We start from the raw sequence: 18,201 nt of genomic DNA on the forward strand, positions 1-18,201 counted from the left end.
CTATAATACTCTCCCTTTTCTGGCATTGCCTACTGTCGTCTCCTATCCGTGACTCCTGAACACGGTTATTTTGCTCTATTCCGCTTCTTCGTCTGTGCAATAGCATCAACCATTTGGCAGAGTGGCTTGGATGGCTTGCCGGAGGCATGGTGCTTTGTAGCTATACACGGCGATAGCAGAGGAAATATACGAATTTGCTGGAGAAGACGAGGGTATATTTGTTACGCGGCATGGTGATATCTCCGAAAAGAGTTAAGGGCTTATTTCGCTGGAGTCGATCGGACCCTAATACGGCGGCGAAAGCCTGTTGCTGCCTTTTTGAACGTAATTCCGGCCGATACGGCTGCTGCGACGGCTCATTCGGATATACCGGCTATGGCGAGCTGGCGCAGAATGAAATTTCGTATCTGGATTTGTTCAAAGGATACGCGGTAAGGCAACTTGAGAATTGTCTTAAAACCTCAAAGGGAAGTAAACGAGAAAACTTGCTTGCAGAGGTACATAAGGAAGTGTTGCGAAGCGGAAACCCTGAAATAGTAGCATGGTGCTTCCAAGGGGTCGGAGTGTATAATTTGCTGTTTGTAAGCCAGCTTCGTGGTCGCATGCGCCCATGGATCTAAATTTGAGATTTGTCTTGGAGCAGACTCTGAACATCTAGGCGCTGCGGCGCTGGATTTCCCTATCGTGCTGTACACGCACATATTTACCGTGCGACACATCCATGTCAAGTATAAGCTACTCACCTGAAGAGCCGGGCGGGTCCCCAAAGGGCTTTGCAAGCAGAATCGTCGGCGTGGCTCAACTCAAGATGTGCTAGCTCCCGACAAATGAATCTGGTTATTACCACCAATGACTGGTAGACGGAGCCGGGATTCAGTCACCCAGGGTGTTTGAACGGCGTCCATTCATCGGCATTTGTGGAACGAGATTGACAAGCCTGCTGAGTTTGGCCGTCAAAGACAACGCAGGCGCCACAATTGCGATGGCTTCCCATTAGCACAGTTTGGATGTTCGATGAGTCGGCTTCCAGAAGTAACACTCGCATATTGCATGTCGTGGAGGAGAATGCCCGGACAAATGAGGCATTGATTCTGATGTGCTGATGCCTTTCCGGTGGGAGGCGCCATCGCAGCCGTTGCACTGGGTGGCTATGTTCTGATTAGCCGGTACAACCGATCTTGTCGCTATGATAATACGGTCACCTCTGGTGGCGGTGGAGGGCTAATGTCGGGTGTGGCTCTGGGCGTTTTAGCAGAGCATCATGGGCTTATCGACAGTTTGCGAGTATATAGAGCAATTCTCGGCTTCTGAGAATATATGCAATTTCATACAATCTATGGTAGTTATATATTCTTACTTCAATTAGCACGAAATCCGTCGTTGCACATATTCTGAAATGGCAGTCAAGGCAATCTTGAATCGAATACCGTGCTTTCACTGTGGTCTGACTAAGGAATTAATGTCAACGGACAATCCAACTGATCAAGGCTTTGTAAGGGTCGGAACCAACTTGTATTCCTGCTACGCTTGTGCCAAAAGAACTGGCTGGTTTTGTCAGCGTAGGGAGAACGGCAGCGATGTCAGACGAGATGCCGTGGCCCATGTGTGAGTGGAACAAGGCTCATCGCGGCCGTATCTTCTCTATTTCCGACGGCCATGGCCAGAGCTCTTAACCGCAAACGATAGCATCATGCTCAGCTTACGCGAAACATCAATGGCGCCTGGTAGACAGTACTAGACAATGGCTTGTGCCTACTCTGATACCTACCGTCAAGGTCACAAGACTGCTCGCAACCTCTCCTGGATTGAAGAACCCGGGCGACTACAGAGGATTTGGAAAAGCATGTTAAATTCAACCAGCATACAAGGGCTGCAAAACCAACCTCAACGTCCTTGGCTGGGAAATCATTTGACTCTTCATAGTGTCACAAGCGAGTGATAAATGAGACAAACGAAGACAAAACCGCCGCGAGAGAAACTTTGCAAACTATTTTTGAAATGATCAACTAGTCACTATGGCTGTTTATGATACTTGGCCTGCGCGAAACCTGATGGACTTGCTAGAAGCTGGGTACGTCGACTAAAGTCAACTCCAGTCATATGTCAAAATGAAGTGCGGAATCTATTTAAAGCCAACATTCCGGTAGATCGACATAAATGGTTCGCGTCTTTTGTCATTTTGTGCCTTTTTACAATATTGGAGTAGTCTCAGCATAAAAAAAATAGCATCTTGCTAAGAGGATAAGCCGGCAAGGATCAAAGTTTTTAGGCTAATTTACAGTGAGATGCTAAACATATACCAATTTACAAGCATAATCAACATCCAGGGCGGGTGCTACATGGAGTGGCAAGGTTGGTCCCCATTCCCAATTTATGCACTTCACATCGCATCACTAGTAGAAGTCCTGGATATCAGGCGCAGGCAAATAACACGATTCTAGTAGCGTATCTAATTTTAAGAAAAGGTTGCCGATACATAATCCTCTAAAAATTAAACACCTCAAGTGGCCGCCATGCAGTGACCGTCCAGTAATGGTACTTCGACTGCTGCCTGCCTTCCGTCTTTCAGTGTAGATGTTCTGACAACAAGCATGCTTAGGATACCTTAAAGCTCTTCCTCTTCATCAGCAGTTTTCTCCGTAAGTAGGTACCTATCCTTCCCTGTCCTCTCATCGTATTCGTGCTCTAAGGCAAGCTTTTGCAAGTGTCCGATGATGTTCTCAGCAACGGTGTCCTTCTTCTGGCGGTCCTTCCGTCCGAGATCATTTAGCCAGGGAATCTTGTTCAGCATGTAATAGACAATGGCAATAAAGACAGTAACACCAAATGAGTAACACCAAATGACCACAACGGTGACTATATCGGTCCACCCATCCGGCCTCTGGTGCCATGGGTCAACTGGGGAGTCGATCTCTGTTCTACCGGACAGCCAACCGAACAAGCAAAACAACGTAGCAAGAACATCCACACCGAGGATGGCAACCACGAGCTGCCAAGATGGCCAAGTTTTGCCCCCCCGCGTGACGAATATTAACCAGTTCTCGGTAAGGGCAATTTCAAGAAACAAAACCTCTTGTACAGAGCCAAAGTTCTCAATAATACCCCCATTCGGGAGATACATTGTGCCACGAATAATCCAGGTTCCGATTGCGAGAAGTATGCCCAACGTTACACTCACAAACCAGATCTTTGGTAGTTGCCACTCCACCGGTCGAGGTTCCCAGTATGCGTTGTCGTAGGCTACCGCAACCGTAGCCAGGTCAGCAAATAAGGCGAGGAATACGATCAAGTCGACCTCAATCGTCTCATTGATAATAATCATAGATAGTGTAAGGTAGATTTCGAGGTGCAAACAGAGGGCAATACGATATTCAATATATGCCTTCATGCGTTGGAAAATCTGCCTGGAGGTCTTGATGGCTAACACGATTGTGCTCAAACCAGGGGCGAGGAAGATGATGTCGGCTGCGGCTTGGGCCGCTTCTGAGGAGCCTTCTACCGCAATGCCGCAGTCAGCTTTTTTAAGTGAAGGGGCATCATTAACGCCGTCTCCAGTCATGGCCGTAAGATGTCCTCGTTGCTGTAACATCTCCACGACAGTGTACTTATGCTCTGGAAAGACTTCTGCAAATCCATCTGCACGCTCCACGAAATCATGCTGTACACTTCCTGTCAACCCCCCGTGCATAAGCTTTTCCGAGTTGTAAACTTTGGTCCCAAGGGACAACATTTTACATGTTTCTTTGGCAATTGCAATAGCATCCCCTGTTAACATTTTCACCGGAACGCCGAGCTGTGCAGCTTCGATGATCGTCTGAGCCGTGTCTTCTCGAGGGGGATCAAACATGGAGAGCAGCCCCAGGAGAACCCAATCTTCATTATTCTTCTTACATGCGACACCCAGGGATCGAAAGCCACGCCGGGCAAACTCCTGTGCCTTCTCGCGGTACATGTCGCTGACATCGCTGCCACAGTTGGCCAACTTAAGGATGGCTCTCGGCGCTCCTTTCGCGCAAGTGTACTGATCATCGCCAAGGCGACACACAGAAGTAATTCGCTTGGAGACAGGGTCAAACGGCGTGAACTTTTCTGTCACCCACCCTTCCTGCAAGATTTCGCGAGCCTTGGGGTATCGTTTAAGAGTGAGAATAGTTACTTTGTCAATCGGGTCCAGCGACTGTAAGTTATGCGACGACGCCAGAGCAGCCACGGCCATCATCCAATTGACATCCTGACCCTCAGAGACAAAAGGGTCTCGGATGCTCAGCTTGTTTGCGGTCAAGGTACCCGTTTTGTCAGAACATAGTATGTCGACACCCTGTTGGTCCATAGTCAGAAAAGGGAACTCATAAGAGATACAACACAAAGTACTAAACTTACAGCAAGGGACTCGATGGCTGTGAGCTTTTGAACAATCGCCTTCTGCTTCGCGAGATACGCGGCTCCGACAGCGAGAGTCGTCGTGGTGACGACGGGCAAACCAACTGGCACACCGATGATGAGAAGCACCAGTGCGTAATGAAGCAAATTCTGCGAACCGGGCTCCGCGATCTTAATGTGATGATAAAAACCACCAATCCAAGCTGCCAAGATCCAGAACATGACTAAAATGAGTAACGATATCCCGATCTTATTCATGACCGCCTTGAAGTGTCCCTGGTCCTTCGCCCCTTGGACAAGTTCAGCTGTGCGACCGACAAAGGACTGCTTAGCGGTGGCGGTAACTATGGCATATGCCTTGCCGCGTTTGCATCCTGTCGTGTAGTAGACTGTATCCCCGAGATACTTGTCGACTGCTAAAGACTCCCCAGTAATAGCAGACTGATCGACTGCAACAAGAGAGTTGTTACGGTGACCGGCGACAATTGCTTCAGAGTCGCGGCGGGTCTCTTGATCGTCTCCTTCCATGTCATGGTCCTCTGAATCGCTGTTTCCAAGTTTGTCTTCGGCTTTGAGCTGCTTATACAAGTCGAAGTCCTCCGGGCGGTTGTAGTCGCATATCAATTGTGCGTCGGCCGCGACTGTGTCACCTTCCTGAACAAGAATCTAAAATCGAGTTGTCAACATTAATCTGGCCAGCTATCTCATATTTGAGCATGACAGTTTGAGCCAGCGCCAGGGCTTGCAGGATGGGTGGTAAGCCTTACAATATCTCCAGGTACCAGCTCTCTAGCAAGAATATTCTGCTCCTGGGAGTCTCTGATTACCGTACAGCGCATAGCAATATCACCCTTTAAGCTGGCAACAATGTCTGCGGCCTGTTTTTCTTGGTAAAACCCGACGAATGCGTTGAGAAAGAGAATACCGATGATAACACCGAAGTCGATCCAGTCTCGCAGCCCTATTGCGAGCAAAGCTGCAGCCTCCATAACTATTCAACGTACGTCAGTTATACATTGTATATGAATACCAGTAAAGCGCACGTACCGTATAAGATAGGGCCGGTGAAAAAGCCGAAGAATTTGGCAACCGGGTTTTCTTTCTCTGCGGACAATTCGTTCCAGCCTGATTGCATCCTGCGCTCATCAACATCAGAGGATCGAAGGCCACTGCGGATATCAGTTTCAAGCCATGATTCTGTTGCTGTTGTTCTGTCCGAGGTTGCTGAATTTTTCTGATCCCGGCGTCTCTTCCAAAACCGCCACCATCGTCTCCCTCCTGTCTCATCGTCGTCTGGCAAAGCCTCTTCGTTACAGTTGGCGCCATCGCGGTAAATGCTAATATACCTTTCCAAAGCTGCATATTCGCCAAGATTATTGACTTCATCTGCAGCAGTAGTACTATCAGAGTGATCTGGGTTGCCAGCATCAGCCTCAATATTGTCTCCAGCTGGAGAAGTTGTATTAGCCCGGCGGAAGAAGGCAACCATTTCCAGGATTTTTGTGATGACAGAACTGATGAGATTCAAGTGTATAGAGTGAGATGATAAATTTTCACAGATGTATGTGAGTGCTTGGTTGGGAGGACTAGCGACTCTTTATTGTCGGCAAGAGATGTTGCCCTCGCGCAGCTTCTGAGTGACGGTAACCGCGCTTTCCTGGTCGGCCACCCTTCCAAATATACCGTCGATGACGTGTTTACCTCAAAAGTGCAATTGAGTGATATAAAACATAATTCCATGAGTCAAGGCACCGATAACCCATGTTATCTGCACCCTGATCCGGTCGCCTCATAGTGTCTCGATTTGAGTAGCGGATATATTGTACATCCATCTAGATGTCAAGATCCATTCTAATCACATAATTGGTGAATCCATAGATGTAAAGCATTTTTCAGCCCCAAATATTCACCAGGGCGGTTTATCGCACCCACCGCCGGATCAGGCTGGATATCGGGTTCGCGGAAATACCGGCACATCAGCACAGCGCCGGCGGCAAAAGTGGCGTAAAGGTCCAAACATAGCCCCGAAGGGTCACGGAATCAGTGTGGTACTTTACGCTTAATTGCCGCGTTATGCGGCCATACACGGCTTCCAAAAAGGTGAGGAAGACTTGAGAAGGGGTTTTCTTGAGCTCAACCTAGGTGGACGATCCATACCTTGATATCCGTTATACCCATGATGTCAGAAATCGTCATGTAAGTCCCGAGCTTTTTCGCCTTAGTACATCAATTCTCGAGGCTCTAGGCGTCGCATGGAACCGGAATCGAAATACAGTGGAATTTGATATGACAATGACTTTGATCACATTGTGCGGTCTGCACCAACTCATTCGTCCGACGTGGCTTATGCGAAGTTATGTTCGTAGAAGCTTCTGTATGTTCTCCAATATTAATTCACTCCTTTAACAAGCTTAGTCTCCACTGCTCATAATGGCACTTCTTTCTCCAATAGAGCTGACATTACAGAATACTTCCACCCCGTCGGCGCGCCGACATTTCCCATCTGCCGCTTTTGCCGTCATCGTATCCGAATCATTTGAAGTCAATATTGGGACACGGTATATATTGAGTTTAAAAGTATAAACAAAGGGGGGGAGAGGAATACGGCATCTATCTTTACTTATACACGCGGTCCACGAAGCGAGATTTCATGATGCTTCTACCTGATCCTCCTGCATACGAGGAGGTCTGTACTCATGATCCAAACACACAGCTTTCGAGTGGAAAGCCACTTTGCCTTGTATTGAATGGACAAAGAGTTTATCCGGCCGAAAACCCTGCCAGCGTGTGCTACGACCTTAGCCCTGCACCGGGTCAAGCAACCTCCCTTGCCTTTCTCGTCAGACGAGTTAAGTATCGGCTTTGCACCAATAATGATAACGGTAACCTAAGATTTCGATATCGTGATACCTATATCTTCCGAGACGCTTACTTCGATTTCTCACTCCGTCGAAGTGTCGTTATTGGTGGGCGAAGGAGCTCCAAATCTAAATACGCCAGAGTCAAGCTATCGCCGGGAATAGTTGGTTGGTCGACGTGTAAAGCCCTCGGTCACTTTACAGCTTGCACACGGTATTTTATGTCACGGCCAAATTATCGTCAGCTCAAGTGGAAGGACACTGGCGGTAACATAGTTGCAGTGGAAGAGACGGACCTACTAGGAAGGTATGGGGATAGCACGGGCTCATCGCTCCTGAGATTGGTGAAACCACTTAGTGATAATGACCTGGACCTCCTCGTGGCTTGTTGGGCCGCTCGTTTATGGAAGTACACCCAGAGAAGCTCTCATTCCTTAGTTGGAGGATGCATGTTAACATGACTGCGATGTTCGCCGCAGTGGGAGAATTGACGATTAGATCTGTAGGTAAGCCCTTGTCTACATTCTTTTATCTTTCGTTTCAATAGCCTACCAGACGCTTGGCAAGTATGGTATGCAGGTTTTGCAGATGATGGTAGAGGGGGACATGGTGAAATTTTGATGGATTAGCACTATGACATGGTTCCAACTTACCAGAGCGTAGGAATCGCAAAAATAGAAGGAAAGAAGTGAAAGGGGGCATGCGTGTGCGCGAAATACGCTATAGCGTGAAATTGGACAGATCCATGAAGGGGATTCCGTGTAAAATTAATGGAACACTGTCGATTAGACATCTTAATAAAGTAGGTTCCTAGAGGCGTATATATAAATGCTACGTAGAGTCTGCGTAATTAGTTTACAGTTAAACGAGAGCACAATAACATTATTAATAGCAAGTTACTTAGGAGAACTCTAGAGCTGCTTAGGTTAGCTCAGGGCTGCTAGAAACTGCTCAGGTTAAAGCAGTCACAACGTAGGAACTCCTTTAAGAAAGGGAACTAAGTTTATCGTAATTCTGGTTTTATACTAGTTTATTATTTATTAATATTCAAGAAACTACGCTATCTTCTGCACTACAGACTTTAAATAGCATAACTTGGTTTTGCGCAGTATGTACGACAGGGGAATATGAGACCTAAATGCGTAAGATAAGCATAGAAACATTAAATATCTTTGTCTAGGCTTACTAACTATCTGGGAAAGGTATAACAAAATCTGCTTAACATACGGTACTAACAGCAAGTTCGATATTATCTGCGCATATAAAGTCTTTGGCGCAACTAACCCGTAAAGGCTGTTTCTGCTATCATTACAACCTTATTCGCCCATTGATTGCCTTTTATTCACTCCTTCTCGTAACTTTAAGCCATCCCGGCAAGTATGTAGTCTCTGGGTCTCTCCAAGCAAGATCGGCTGGTTATGCCCGTATAAGGCTGGCTTCAGAGTTACCAGTGTAGTGTCACCGTGGCAAAGAATTGATTGACGAAGTTGCTTAACACAATGATCTAAGGTTTTTTACTTCCCCGTGGAGCAACATTCAGTCTCTTCAGAATGGTCTGGTCAGCTTATTCTTGCATCGCCATCAGAAAACTTTAAACCATGGAGACAAAAGGGATATCAAAACAAAAAAGTACTGAACCATCCAGTTACCCTCTCCGACTACAAATTTAGCTAACACTTAGCCTACAACCATTATAGTCAAGAAATCCGTCTCAATGCTAAGTCCATCACAGCTTGCACGAAAACGTGCCCATGACCGTAAGGCTCAAAGAGCTGCTCGGGCTAGGACAAGATCATATATAGAGCAACTCGAGCGAGAACTCGAGGAATGCAAGGATAACCATAACAAGGAGCTCCAAGAACTACGCTACAGCAAGCGAGTACTGGAAAACGAAATTTTGGCTCTTCAGAACGCATGTCAATCGCTGATTGTTGGACACTCATGCTTCGCCTCTGGCATGCCGCCTAGCTGCTTTGAAAATCCGCTGCAAGTTGAATACAGCTCTGCAGCACGTACGGTGTACGATGACTTTACCTTTGATAAATGCGCACCTCTTTCTAGCACAATACTGTGTGCTATTCCGACAAACTGCAAGCAAGTTGAAGTCCGTCCACACTCTGGCCTGGACATCTCACGAAATAGTGAGCATGGGGCTTGCCTTGCCTGCGATCTGCGACTACCGTGTCTTATCCATTCATCTTCGGTGACCTGAAGATACCAGGGTTAATTTGGAAACTCTGATATCTGCCAAATCTCATTGCGAAATGGAATGCGTAGGTGACTTTCCACAGCCAGTTAAGGGCTGAGAAGAACACCGAATAAGCCACGTCTAAAAGTAAGGAGCTTAGGAAACACAAAAGCATTGAAGAGTTTAGGCTTGGCAATACTATCACGACATTACTAGTGGATGGCAAATTTAGACAATTTTAACAAAGTTTTTTATTCACTTCCATGTGCTTGTGCCTCTACAATATCTTCCCAAGAGAGGGCTCTGTCAATGGCCACCTTCAGCTTCCCGGGCTCAAACTCTGGCAAATAAATTTCGAGTTCATCGCACAATTCGCCCTGGTATTTTTCATCACGATTTCTGAGTGCAAAGCCTTCAATCCAGATACGTTTGAAGAGAATCGGCGAGATGCCTGCTTCAAGCACCTTGCCGCCGAGTATCCACAAGTGAACTACACGACGATCGCCAGCCGCGACGTTGAGGTTCTTGGTTCTTTTGGAAATAGTCAGCTCCAACAAAGTCAACAATGAAGTCGACACCTTGTCCACCAGTGCCATCTATTATTTTAGAGACCCAGTCTTGCGTTTTCTAGTTGAGGGCCTTGGCGCCAAACTGCGACGTAAGAAACTCGCACTTCGCTTCGCTTCCTGCCATAGCGTATACATCAGATGCGCCAGCTAGTTGTGATAGTTGGATACCTGCGATCGATACACCTGAGGCACCAGCATGCCAAAAAATCGACTTGCCCCGAGTAAAGCCAAACACTTTATGCAGAACCTGCGTGGCCGTAATCCACGTCTCAAAAACCGCTGCTGCCAGCTCCCAGCTAATAGCAAGAGGTTTACGGACGAGCAATATTGGAGCTAACTGCCACGTATTCAGCATACGCATCCTCGTATGCTAGCCCAAATACACTATCTCCAATATTAAAGGCATAATGTTCCCCTGGGCCAAATGCATTCAATGGTGCCACTGAACTCAACACCAAGAGTGCTTGGCGCTTGCGGAGGAACAGGATACTCGCCGCAGCGCTGAATTATGTCCATGCGGTTTATGCCAAATGCTCTGATCCTAAAGAGCGGTTCACCCTCCCCAGGAACCGGTTTTGGCGTGTCAGCATTGATGAAGAGAGCATCTCGTTCCCCATTGCCGTCGCGGATATCTGGCCGAGCTTAGCCGGATTCTTTGCAAAATGGTAAATGTAAATACTTACCTACAGCTTTCATTATTGACATTTCTAACGGGAACTCGAGATTTCGTTTCTTATTGTGTCCACGCGCCATGAATTGACAATTTTGAGATGTTGCTCAGAGCCTCCAGAGGCTGCGCTGTAGTAGTGACATTGAAAGTGCAAACAGGTAGGCACATATCCTGCTGGGTGCTTACTTTTTAGCTATATTCTTACCACTCGAAGTCGCCATCTGTGCCGCTGCGGCCGTAGTGACCACGCTGCAAGTTGTTTGCGTTCGGTGGCAGGGGAATGAGGCTGCATGTGAGCTAACGAACGCTTGTATGGTGAGGCAACTACGACCTCGAGGGCGACCGTGTGGAACTTCTTCCTCTCTGAATTTGGAAGTTGTCCGCTTCGAAAGGAGTGGGTGCAGTATCAGAAAGATGGCTGATATCTTGACTTGGCTTATGGCAAAATCTGGTGTTGGGGCATCAACGAGAAGTTGATGTCTCCCATGACCATGATACCCGTCATGCTGGCTTTGGAGATAACGGATCTTAACAAATTCACTTGACAACATTGTTGTCGGTGGCTCAACTCAAGCATGTAATCCCAATTCAAGTCCTTTTCACCATCGAGATGTCTGCTCCTAGAACGAAGATTCTTTTTGTGTTCTCGTCTCACTCGGCCTGGTACCTGATGCGCAAAACCAAACGCCGGGCATCACATCCGCCAAATCATTATCATTTCAACGCCACAGTAACGTTTCTCTAGCGTCTGGTGCTGGTGAAATTGCACTCGCCGTACTCCGTACAGGCACCCTCCTGCTACCCAATGACATCTAGACGCCTGCAATGGAGTTCTTCTCAGGCACTAGAATGCCAAAAGGCTGCAGATTAGCTAGGCGCCTTGCAAGGCGTTCTCGGCGCGAAATGCCGACATAGCCCCTGTTGAGAGGGCTGAAAAACAACCACAATTGGCCTGATCCGTCGACATCAAACCCAATTTCGGCCGGCAGCACAAAATGGGGGCGATACATCCATTGGACAACCCATTTGAGCTATTCATCAACATTTTTTGTCATCCTACTCATGCCAACAAACAGTCCATTAGGACCTTGGCATCCCGCAGCCTCGAGATGCCGGAATCATCAAGTCAAGGGACCGTAACCCCACAACTACGCGATTCATCAGCATCCAACTTGCCTGAAAAGAGCAGCAAGAGCAAGCAAGCATCGTGTCATACATGCCGACGCCAGCGGCTCCGTTGCGATGCCGCCAAGCCTAGCTGCCAGAAATGTCTAGCCAGGGGCGTGGAGTGCCTTGGTTACGGCGCGCAAGCCATTCTCTGGGTCCAGCCAAACGCGCCAGGTAAACCGGGAAACTCAGCTGGTGCTGCAACCCTTGTTGAGCCTGGCCAGCAGAGGACTGCCAAAGGTAGAAAGAAGGGGAGGCCGAAGCTGGTGCTAATGCCAAAGGTCCAAAATGAGTCAAATGGGTCAAATCAGGTGTCATCGCGCTCGCAATCGCAATCACAACTTCACCGCGACGCAAAATGGGTGGTTGTGAATAATGAAGAGGCCAGAGACCGCATGAGATCGTTGGTGAAGAGAAAGCAGACGGTTTCGTCTGGTCTGACTCCCGTGGGATATTACAATGACTCCTTAGCGTTGTCCATGCTTGAGTACAGTATGGCTTTATTTTTATTCAATGAGATTGTTCATTATCTGACAGGGCTGACGTTTGTGGTGCAGTGAACCAGTACATCGTAACTGACATGGTGCTCCTTGACACCGGAACCAACCCGCACAGGATCCCCCTCCAGTATTGGAGATATTTCCCAGACGTTGCCATGGATATGATCATCTCGTGCTGTCTTACACACCAGGTTATTCGGTGTCACGCCACGCAGGACAGTTTCCCGTTGACATTCGGAAACGCTGGGAACAAACTCGTTCCAATCACAAAGCACCGTATGGCCTCGTTTCAGAACCCTTCTATCAGCAACATCTTCAAACATCAGCAACGCACACTGAAACAACTTGGTGAGGATCTAAACGACAAGGAACTTCGCTATAGTGATGCTATACTTGGGACAATTATTACGTTGATGAGAGTTGAGGTGAGCAATTTCCGCCGTCGAAACCGAGAGGCAGCAGCTTACCAATGAAGATACAACAATCCGCATTTGGGGCATGGCCGACTCATCTTCACGCGGCGAGGACTATTGTTGCCGATCGGGGAGGATTCAGGAAACTACTCCCGGATGAAGGAGCATTAATGGGTGAAGCCTTGACAACATATATGCTGTACGTTCATCACACAAAGTGTCATACATCCGTCAACATAATGCTAACAAACATGCAGCATGGACATCCTCAGTGCTATATTCACCCCTGGAACGATGCTAAATCCTCATGACACAGTTTCGCAGCTCGAGTACATACCTTTGTTAGACGTGTCATATAAAAATGGCAGTAATTCCGACTTTCCCTGTGCAAACCAACTCCTCGAGTGTATCATTCGAATCAATCACGCACGTCTCCTCGCTCAAAGCTTCATGGGAGACAGTCCAGATATAGATATGACCGCTGCTCAAATATTTTTCCGCATCGTGTCTTTTGATCCTGCATTCTGGTCTCGAACCCAATTACGAGAACTCCTTCTCTCACCACCCAGCTTAAAGCTTCCTTCTGAAGCGTCCTCGTCCTCCTCATCTTCGTCATCATCAAGGGATGAGGAAAGCACGCTTCGAACGGCAGCTGATGCGCTACCTATTACACATGCCACTCTGCACAGTATGGCTGAAGACTTGGCCATAGCATTTCAATGCGCCATCATGCTGTACTGCATCCGAACTCTATACTTAGATTGTGGCAAATCCATCTCAGATGTATTTGCATCTCCGCTCGCGGCAGCTCTTCTTTCTCAAGGAAAACTTGTCATTGATGTTGAAAATCCGCATCAGTCAGTCTTGGATGGACTTTTGGGAGCACTACACCGGCTCTGGGCGACGGAAAAGAGTAGTGGAAGCGCGTGGATCGGCAAGCTATCCTTCTGGCCACTTTGGGTAGCCGGCATGGAAATGGATCCGGGTGCGAAAATGGCACACGAAAGAGTCTTTGTTTGCGCGTCGTTGCATAGATTGTGCTACTACCTCGGGGCAATGGGTCCTTTGGATGCCGTCTCTGCCCTACAGGTAGTCTGGGCAAGGACCGCAGTTCAAAACGGCGAGGGCCAGCAAGCCACCTGGGATACTCGATTAGTGATGCCAGGGATACGTGGTGTATTCTTTTTCTGATGGCGCAGTTGGGCCAGGGGTGTCATGGGTGCTGTGCGAACATCGTCGTCTTGTTGGTCATGGTGTTTCGAAGATTGCAGTACATGACATTTCTCGCGGCTTCGTGTCGGGGAATTATGCACTGCAGCATAAGTCACAAGGGTCACTGTCAACTGCGCCTCAATACACCCTGGGATTCTGGACAGAGTGAGTGTTTAGCCTGAGTGTCGGCGATTTCCCGATGGGGCTGCGTCTGCTGAGTTAAATACCAACTTAGAACCTGGTAACTTGACTCAAGCTCACCAGCGGGCTAGCAGGAAGCTCCTTTACGGAACAGCAAGAAGTTATCATCTTCCTAAGCATTGTTAGCCATGGAAACTCGTGTGTTGCATCTCAGTCTCAACAACAGCCACAATCGCAGAGACATATTCAACTCAGACCGAAGCACACTTCTCTACACAGTCTATGAAACTGCTTCCAGACCACAGCTAAAAGTCTACACCCCCGAATCACAAGGCCAGCCAGCACAACTCGTCGGCGAAATATCATATCATGCTCTATCATCCAGTATTAGTGTTTCCATGGCGGCAAGGAAAATTGAGATGCACAGAGCCGGACGTTACGGGGCCAAACTAACCTCGGATCAGGGGGACTGGCTATGGGAGTCAACCGATATCAAAACTACGGAACTTACTGATAGCAGCGGAAACATACTTGCATCATACGACAGCGACCTTTTGTTATTTATTGTCAATCCAAGACAGGGCAGCATTACGTTTTACGGATCCCCGTCAGAAGGACGCGTTGATCAGATTGTGGTGACTGCACTTGCTATGGCACGCAGACAGCGGCGAGGGATGTCGAGGAGGACTGGACCTAATCCCATGGTGATGGGAATGTCTTGTGTAGATGGCTCGGGTATTTTGTGCACTTGAAGGCGAAAAAGCTTGCAACTTTTTCGTGGTATTGGAGTAGACAGCGAATGGGAGTTTTTAAATCAACATTTCGGGTATCATTAACAAGGGGAACTCAAGATAGAACACATACAACCCGACCTAAAACGGCAATGTACGACACCATATTAAGCAATGAAAGCACATATACCCATCACCAGATTCAGTATTCCGCACCAATCAGGGTGTTGCCACCGGATATTGCACTCACTGCCTCCTAGATCGCTCATACAAGGCCAATAATGTCATCAAAATCATGGTGTCAAATTCCTTTCCAAAATCCACATTAACCTGCAAGGTGCCCGCTTGACCCCGTGAGATGTTACTCGTGAATACAGCCAAAATATTCTCATCTTGGTCAACAAGCTTCCAATTCCGAGTACTCATTGCGTGAATTGACCCTTCGTCCACGGCCACACTGCGAGTCTTTTTCCACATGAGATCCGGCCGTCTCGCGTGTTCCTCATCATTGGTGTTGTTGGTGGATATTGAGTCCCGTCTGAAAGGTAATTCCATGGACCAGGCAAAATTGGTGCGCAGTTTATTCGCGTACTTCATGTCTTCCCATATCATGGCGTGTGCATCTTTGGGGTCTCCCAGACCAATTTTAAAGCCAAGTTGAGTTTTCATGATGTATGCGACGGCAATAACGGGGGACTGGCTGTCAGAGCCATCGTGGAGGGCAATATCAGGAGAAGCACCTGTGGAGTGTCTGATACGGGCGTATTGGCGATGGTCTGGACTGCTTTTAGGCGAAATGCCGTAGCTTTTTTTAAAGAGAGGTTTGTCGATTACGTATTGTCTTGATGGCATGATGGTGTGCGGTGAGTTCAGAAAGGCAGATGCATGATAAGTGAATAGGTCAGTGAAATGTTTCTAGTATGGCACCACCTTGGCATTAAATTCTTATATCAACGCCATGGCAAGTCATGAGGCTCAATCAAGGCTCGGTGAGCTGTCACATACACAGCCAGCGCATTGGTGCCGTGACTGCCGATGATGGGACTCGGGATTTATGGTCCCTGCGAAATACGATGAATGCGAGGTTTAGTGTCTGGTGCTGTCCAATGTTGAGTTTGGCGCAGAGTTTGCTACAATGTTAAATTTCTGCCGCTCCAGCTTCGTTGTTTCGCTCAACAATAACATGCACTGCTGGAATAAAGCTTTTATAACAACTGTATAAAAGTGCAAAAAAAGAAGAAAAAAAAGATGTGCGGCCATCGGGAGTCGAACCCGAGTCGGCTGAATGGAAATCAGCCATGCTAACCGTTACACCATGGCCGCTGAGATGCCAGAACGAGGCACTAAATCAAATCTCGTGCTTCTCACGATGCTGCCAACATGGGCAACATATGCACAGTAGGCAATGCCATCTACTTTAATAGAGAATGCCTAATATTAGCTTCTCTAATTTGCTACTAGACATCGTCGCGGTACCTACTTTGCTGTCAAGTCAAACTACCCCCACCACGGCAAGCCTAGGAAACCCCTATGATTGCCGCATTTCCAAGTACTGAATGGTCTGTAAGTTGCTACCCAAGCCAGCTAGGTTCAAAGTGTTGAAAGCCTCCGTTGGCATTTGTTCCTGAATCAAACGGCTTGAGCAGAATTTTGTCGTAATTTGAGTTGTTTGTATGGTGGTCCATTCACACGATTATACGCCAAGACCGTGATAGCTCACTCAGTTGCGGCCAGCTATTAACGACCAGCGCCCCCACTGCAACGTGTTCATGTAACAGTTGAGGGAGTTCTTGTCTGGTTGCACTAAGTCTACAAAGGGCGTTTAGAATTGTCAACTTCGGGGGGTCAGTGACATGCAGCATCCATTGACCGAAAGGCAACGTCAGTCTGTTGTTCAGATAGTTGCAAAAATTCACTCGAGATTTGCACGGATTGTCCTGATACACATGGAGTGATTTGGTCCTGGCCGGAGTCCGGGTGTCAATCTGGTGGGGTCTGATCTATTTGAAGTCATGGCGTCCAGATATGGGACAAAACATTCGATGTTTCCACATCGCCATCTTTCATCAGCATCAATCCGACTCAACTCAACAATGTCGCCGACGGCTAACGACCCTCCTGTCAATTATGGCGTCCTTTTATTCCCCGGCTTCCAGGCTCTTGATGCTTTTGGACCCCTAGATATTCTGAATATGGTGTCGCAAACGATGCCCGTGAAGTTCTCCATCATCGCACCCACCCTAGAGCCAGTGTCGACTCAAGTCAAGGCCATGGCCCATACCATCGGCCAGTCTATCGTGCCCACGCACTCATTGGCTAACCCGCCTGAAGATCTGGAAGTACTCCTCGTCCCCGGCGGCAAAGGCACAAGAGATCTGGAAGCGACCGAGGAGTTGGTAGAGTTCCTGCGGGCCACGTACCCGAAGCTGAGGTATCTGTTGACTATCTGTACTGGCAGCTCCCTTGCGGCAAGGGCGGGTATTTTGGATGGAAAGAAGGCTACGTCGAATAAAATGGTTTTTAAATGGGTAAGTTGACTTGCCAAACCTTTCAGTGCAAGCTCAAGGAGTGATCACCGCATATGGAGGCTGATGTGAGCTTTCGCTGTAGGTTATGAGCGTCCATGAAGGTGTAGACTGGGTTACCAAGGCGCGCTGGGTTACCGATGGCAATATTTGGACTGCATCAGGTATCTCGGCGGGTATGGACATGATGTACGCATTTGTCAGTGAGATGTACGGGGAAGATGTTGCAGCTGAAATTGCCCAAAGATCGGAGTATGTTCGCAATACGGACTCAACTGACGATCCATTTTCCGACTTGGTAGAGGTTTAACGTTGAATATACATGACTTGATTTGGAGATGACCTGCGATGCTCTGTGATAATTGTGCTACCAACCGTCGAGCAGTTCTTCAACACCAACATACACAGCCAGCCAAGCGAGGCTTACATCGATGGGTATCAGACTGATCTACGGAGTATTATTGGGTTGAATCGACTCAGCCCCAGCGTCATCCCTCCGGCCCCCGACCAATTCAGACTGGACCTGACGCAGACCGAGGACAGGGCATTGGGTCAGCTTGGGCTGGTGACACTGAAAGGTGAGCAGACTGGAGAGCACACATGGACAAGACGAGAATGCGTGGCGCGACCATCCCAGCTGCATCAGCCGGATCAGGCAGCCGTGCTGCAAGACACTGCACTACAGGCCGATGACTCCCAGAACTTTTTGTGCAACATGCACACCAATGTGTATGGCCGTTCGGTTTGCGTGTAGGAGTGTCGTATTCCGAGGGTGGGTTCACTGTTGGTAAGCCTGTTTGTGCCGGTTGTGCTCCGGAACATCTCCGACTCGGAAGGTCAAGTGAGG

General features: G+C 48.0%; 4 protein-coding genes and 1 non-coding gene across 5 annotated transcripts; 2 read left to right on the plus strand and 3 right to left on the minus strand.

The window, feature by feature from the left end:
- Nucleotides 1–2,605: 2,605 nt before the first annotated feature.
- VFPPC_11278 (plasma membrane ATPase 2) lies at nt 2,606–5,869 on the minus strand (the record flags this gene model as incomplete). The annotated part of the gene is made up of 4 exons (XM_018289517.1): nt 2,606–4,318; nt 4,381–5,046; nt 5,148–5,371; nt 5,428–5,869. 4 exons carry the CDS (start codon nt 5,867–5,869, stop codon nt 2,606–2,608), a joined length of 3,045 nt encoding a protein of 1,014 aa, XP_018136676.1.
- Nucleotides 5,870–11,774: 5,905 nt separating this feature from the next.
- On the plus strand, nt 11,775–13,936 carry VFPPC_11275 (Zn(2)-C6 fungal-type DNA-binding domain-containing protein; the record flags this gene model as incomplete). Its single annotated transcript, XM_018289514.1, has 4 exons — nt 11,775–12,324; nt 12,390–12,757; nt 12,808–12,944; nt 13,003–13,936. 4 exons carry the CDS (start codon nt 11,775–11,777, stop codon nt 13,934–13,936), a joined length of 1,989 nt encoding a protein of 662 aa, XP_018136673.1.
- Nucleotides 13,937–15,075: 1,139 nt separating this feature from the next.
- On the minus strand, nt 15,076–15,681 carry VFPPC_14898 (hypothetical protein; the record flags this gene model as incomplete). The annotated part of the gene is made up of 1 exon (XM_018292666.1): nt 15,076–15,681. One exon carries the CDS (start codon nt 15,679–15,681, stop codon nt 15,076–15,078), a length of 606 nt encoding a protein of 201 aa, XP_018136672.1.
- A 399-nt stretch (nt 15,682–16,080) lies between these two features.
- Nucleotides 16,081–16,152, minus strand: VFPPC_17349. The gene has a single exon. It is a non-coding gene; the product is annotated as a tRNA-Gly (tRNA).
- A 770-nt stretch (nt 16,153–16,922) lies between these two features.
- Nucleotides 16,923–17,664, plus strand: VFPPC_11274 (ThiJ/PfpI family protein; the record flags this gene model as incomplete). The annotated part of the gene is made up of 2 exons (XM_018289513.1): nt 16,923–17,357; nt 17,440–17,664. The coding sequence occupies 2 exons, from the start codon at nt 16,923–16,925 to the stop codon at nt 17,662–17,664; spliced, it is 660 nt and encodes a 219-aa protein (XP_018136671.1).
- Between the last annotated feature and the right edge of the window lie 537 nt (nt 17,665–18,201).

This window comes from Pochonia chlamydosporia, assembly GCF_001653235.2.
Source record: "Pochonia chlamydosporia 170 chromosome Unknown PCv3seq00017, whole genome shotgun sequence".
Lineage (NCBI taxonomy): Eukaryota > Fungi > Ascomycota > Sordariomycetes > Hypocreales > Clavicipitaceae > Pochonia > Pochonia chlamydosporia.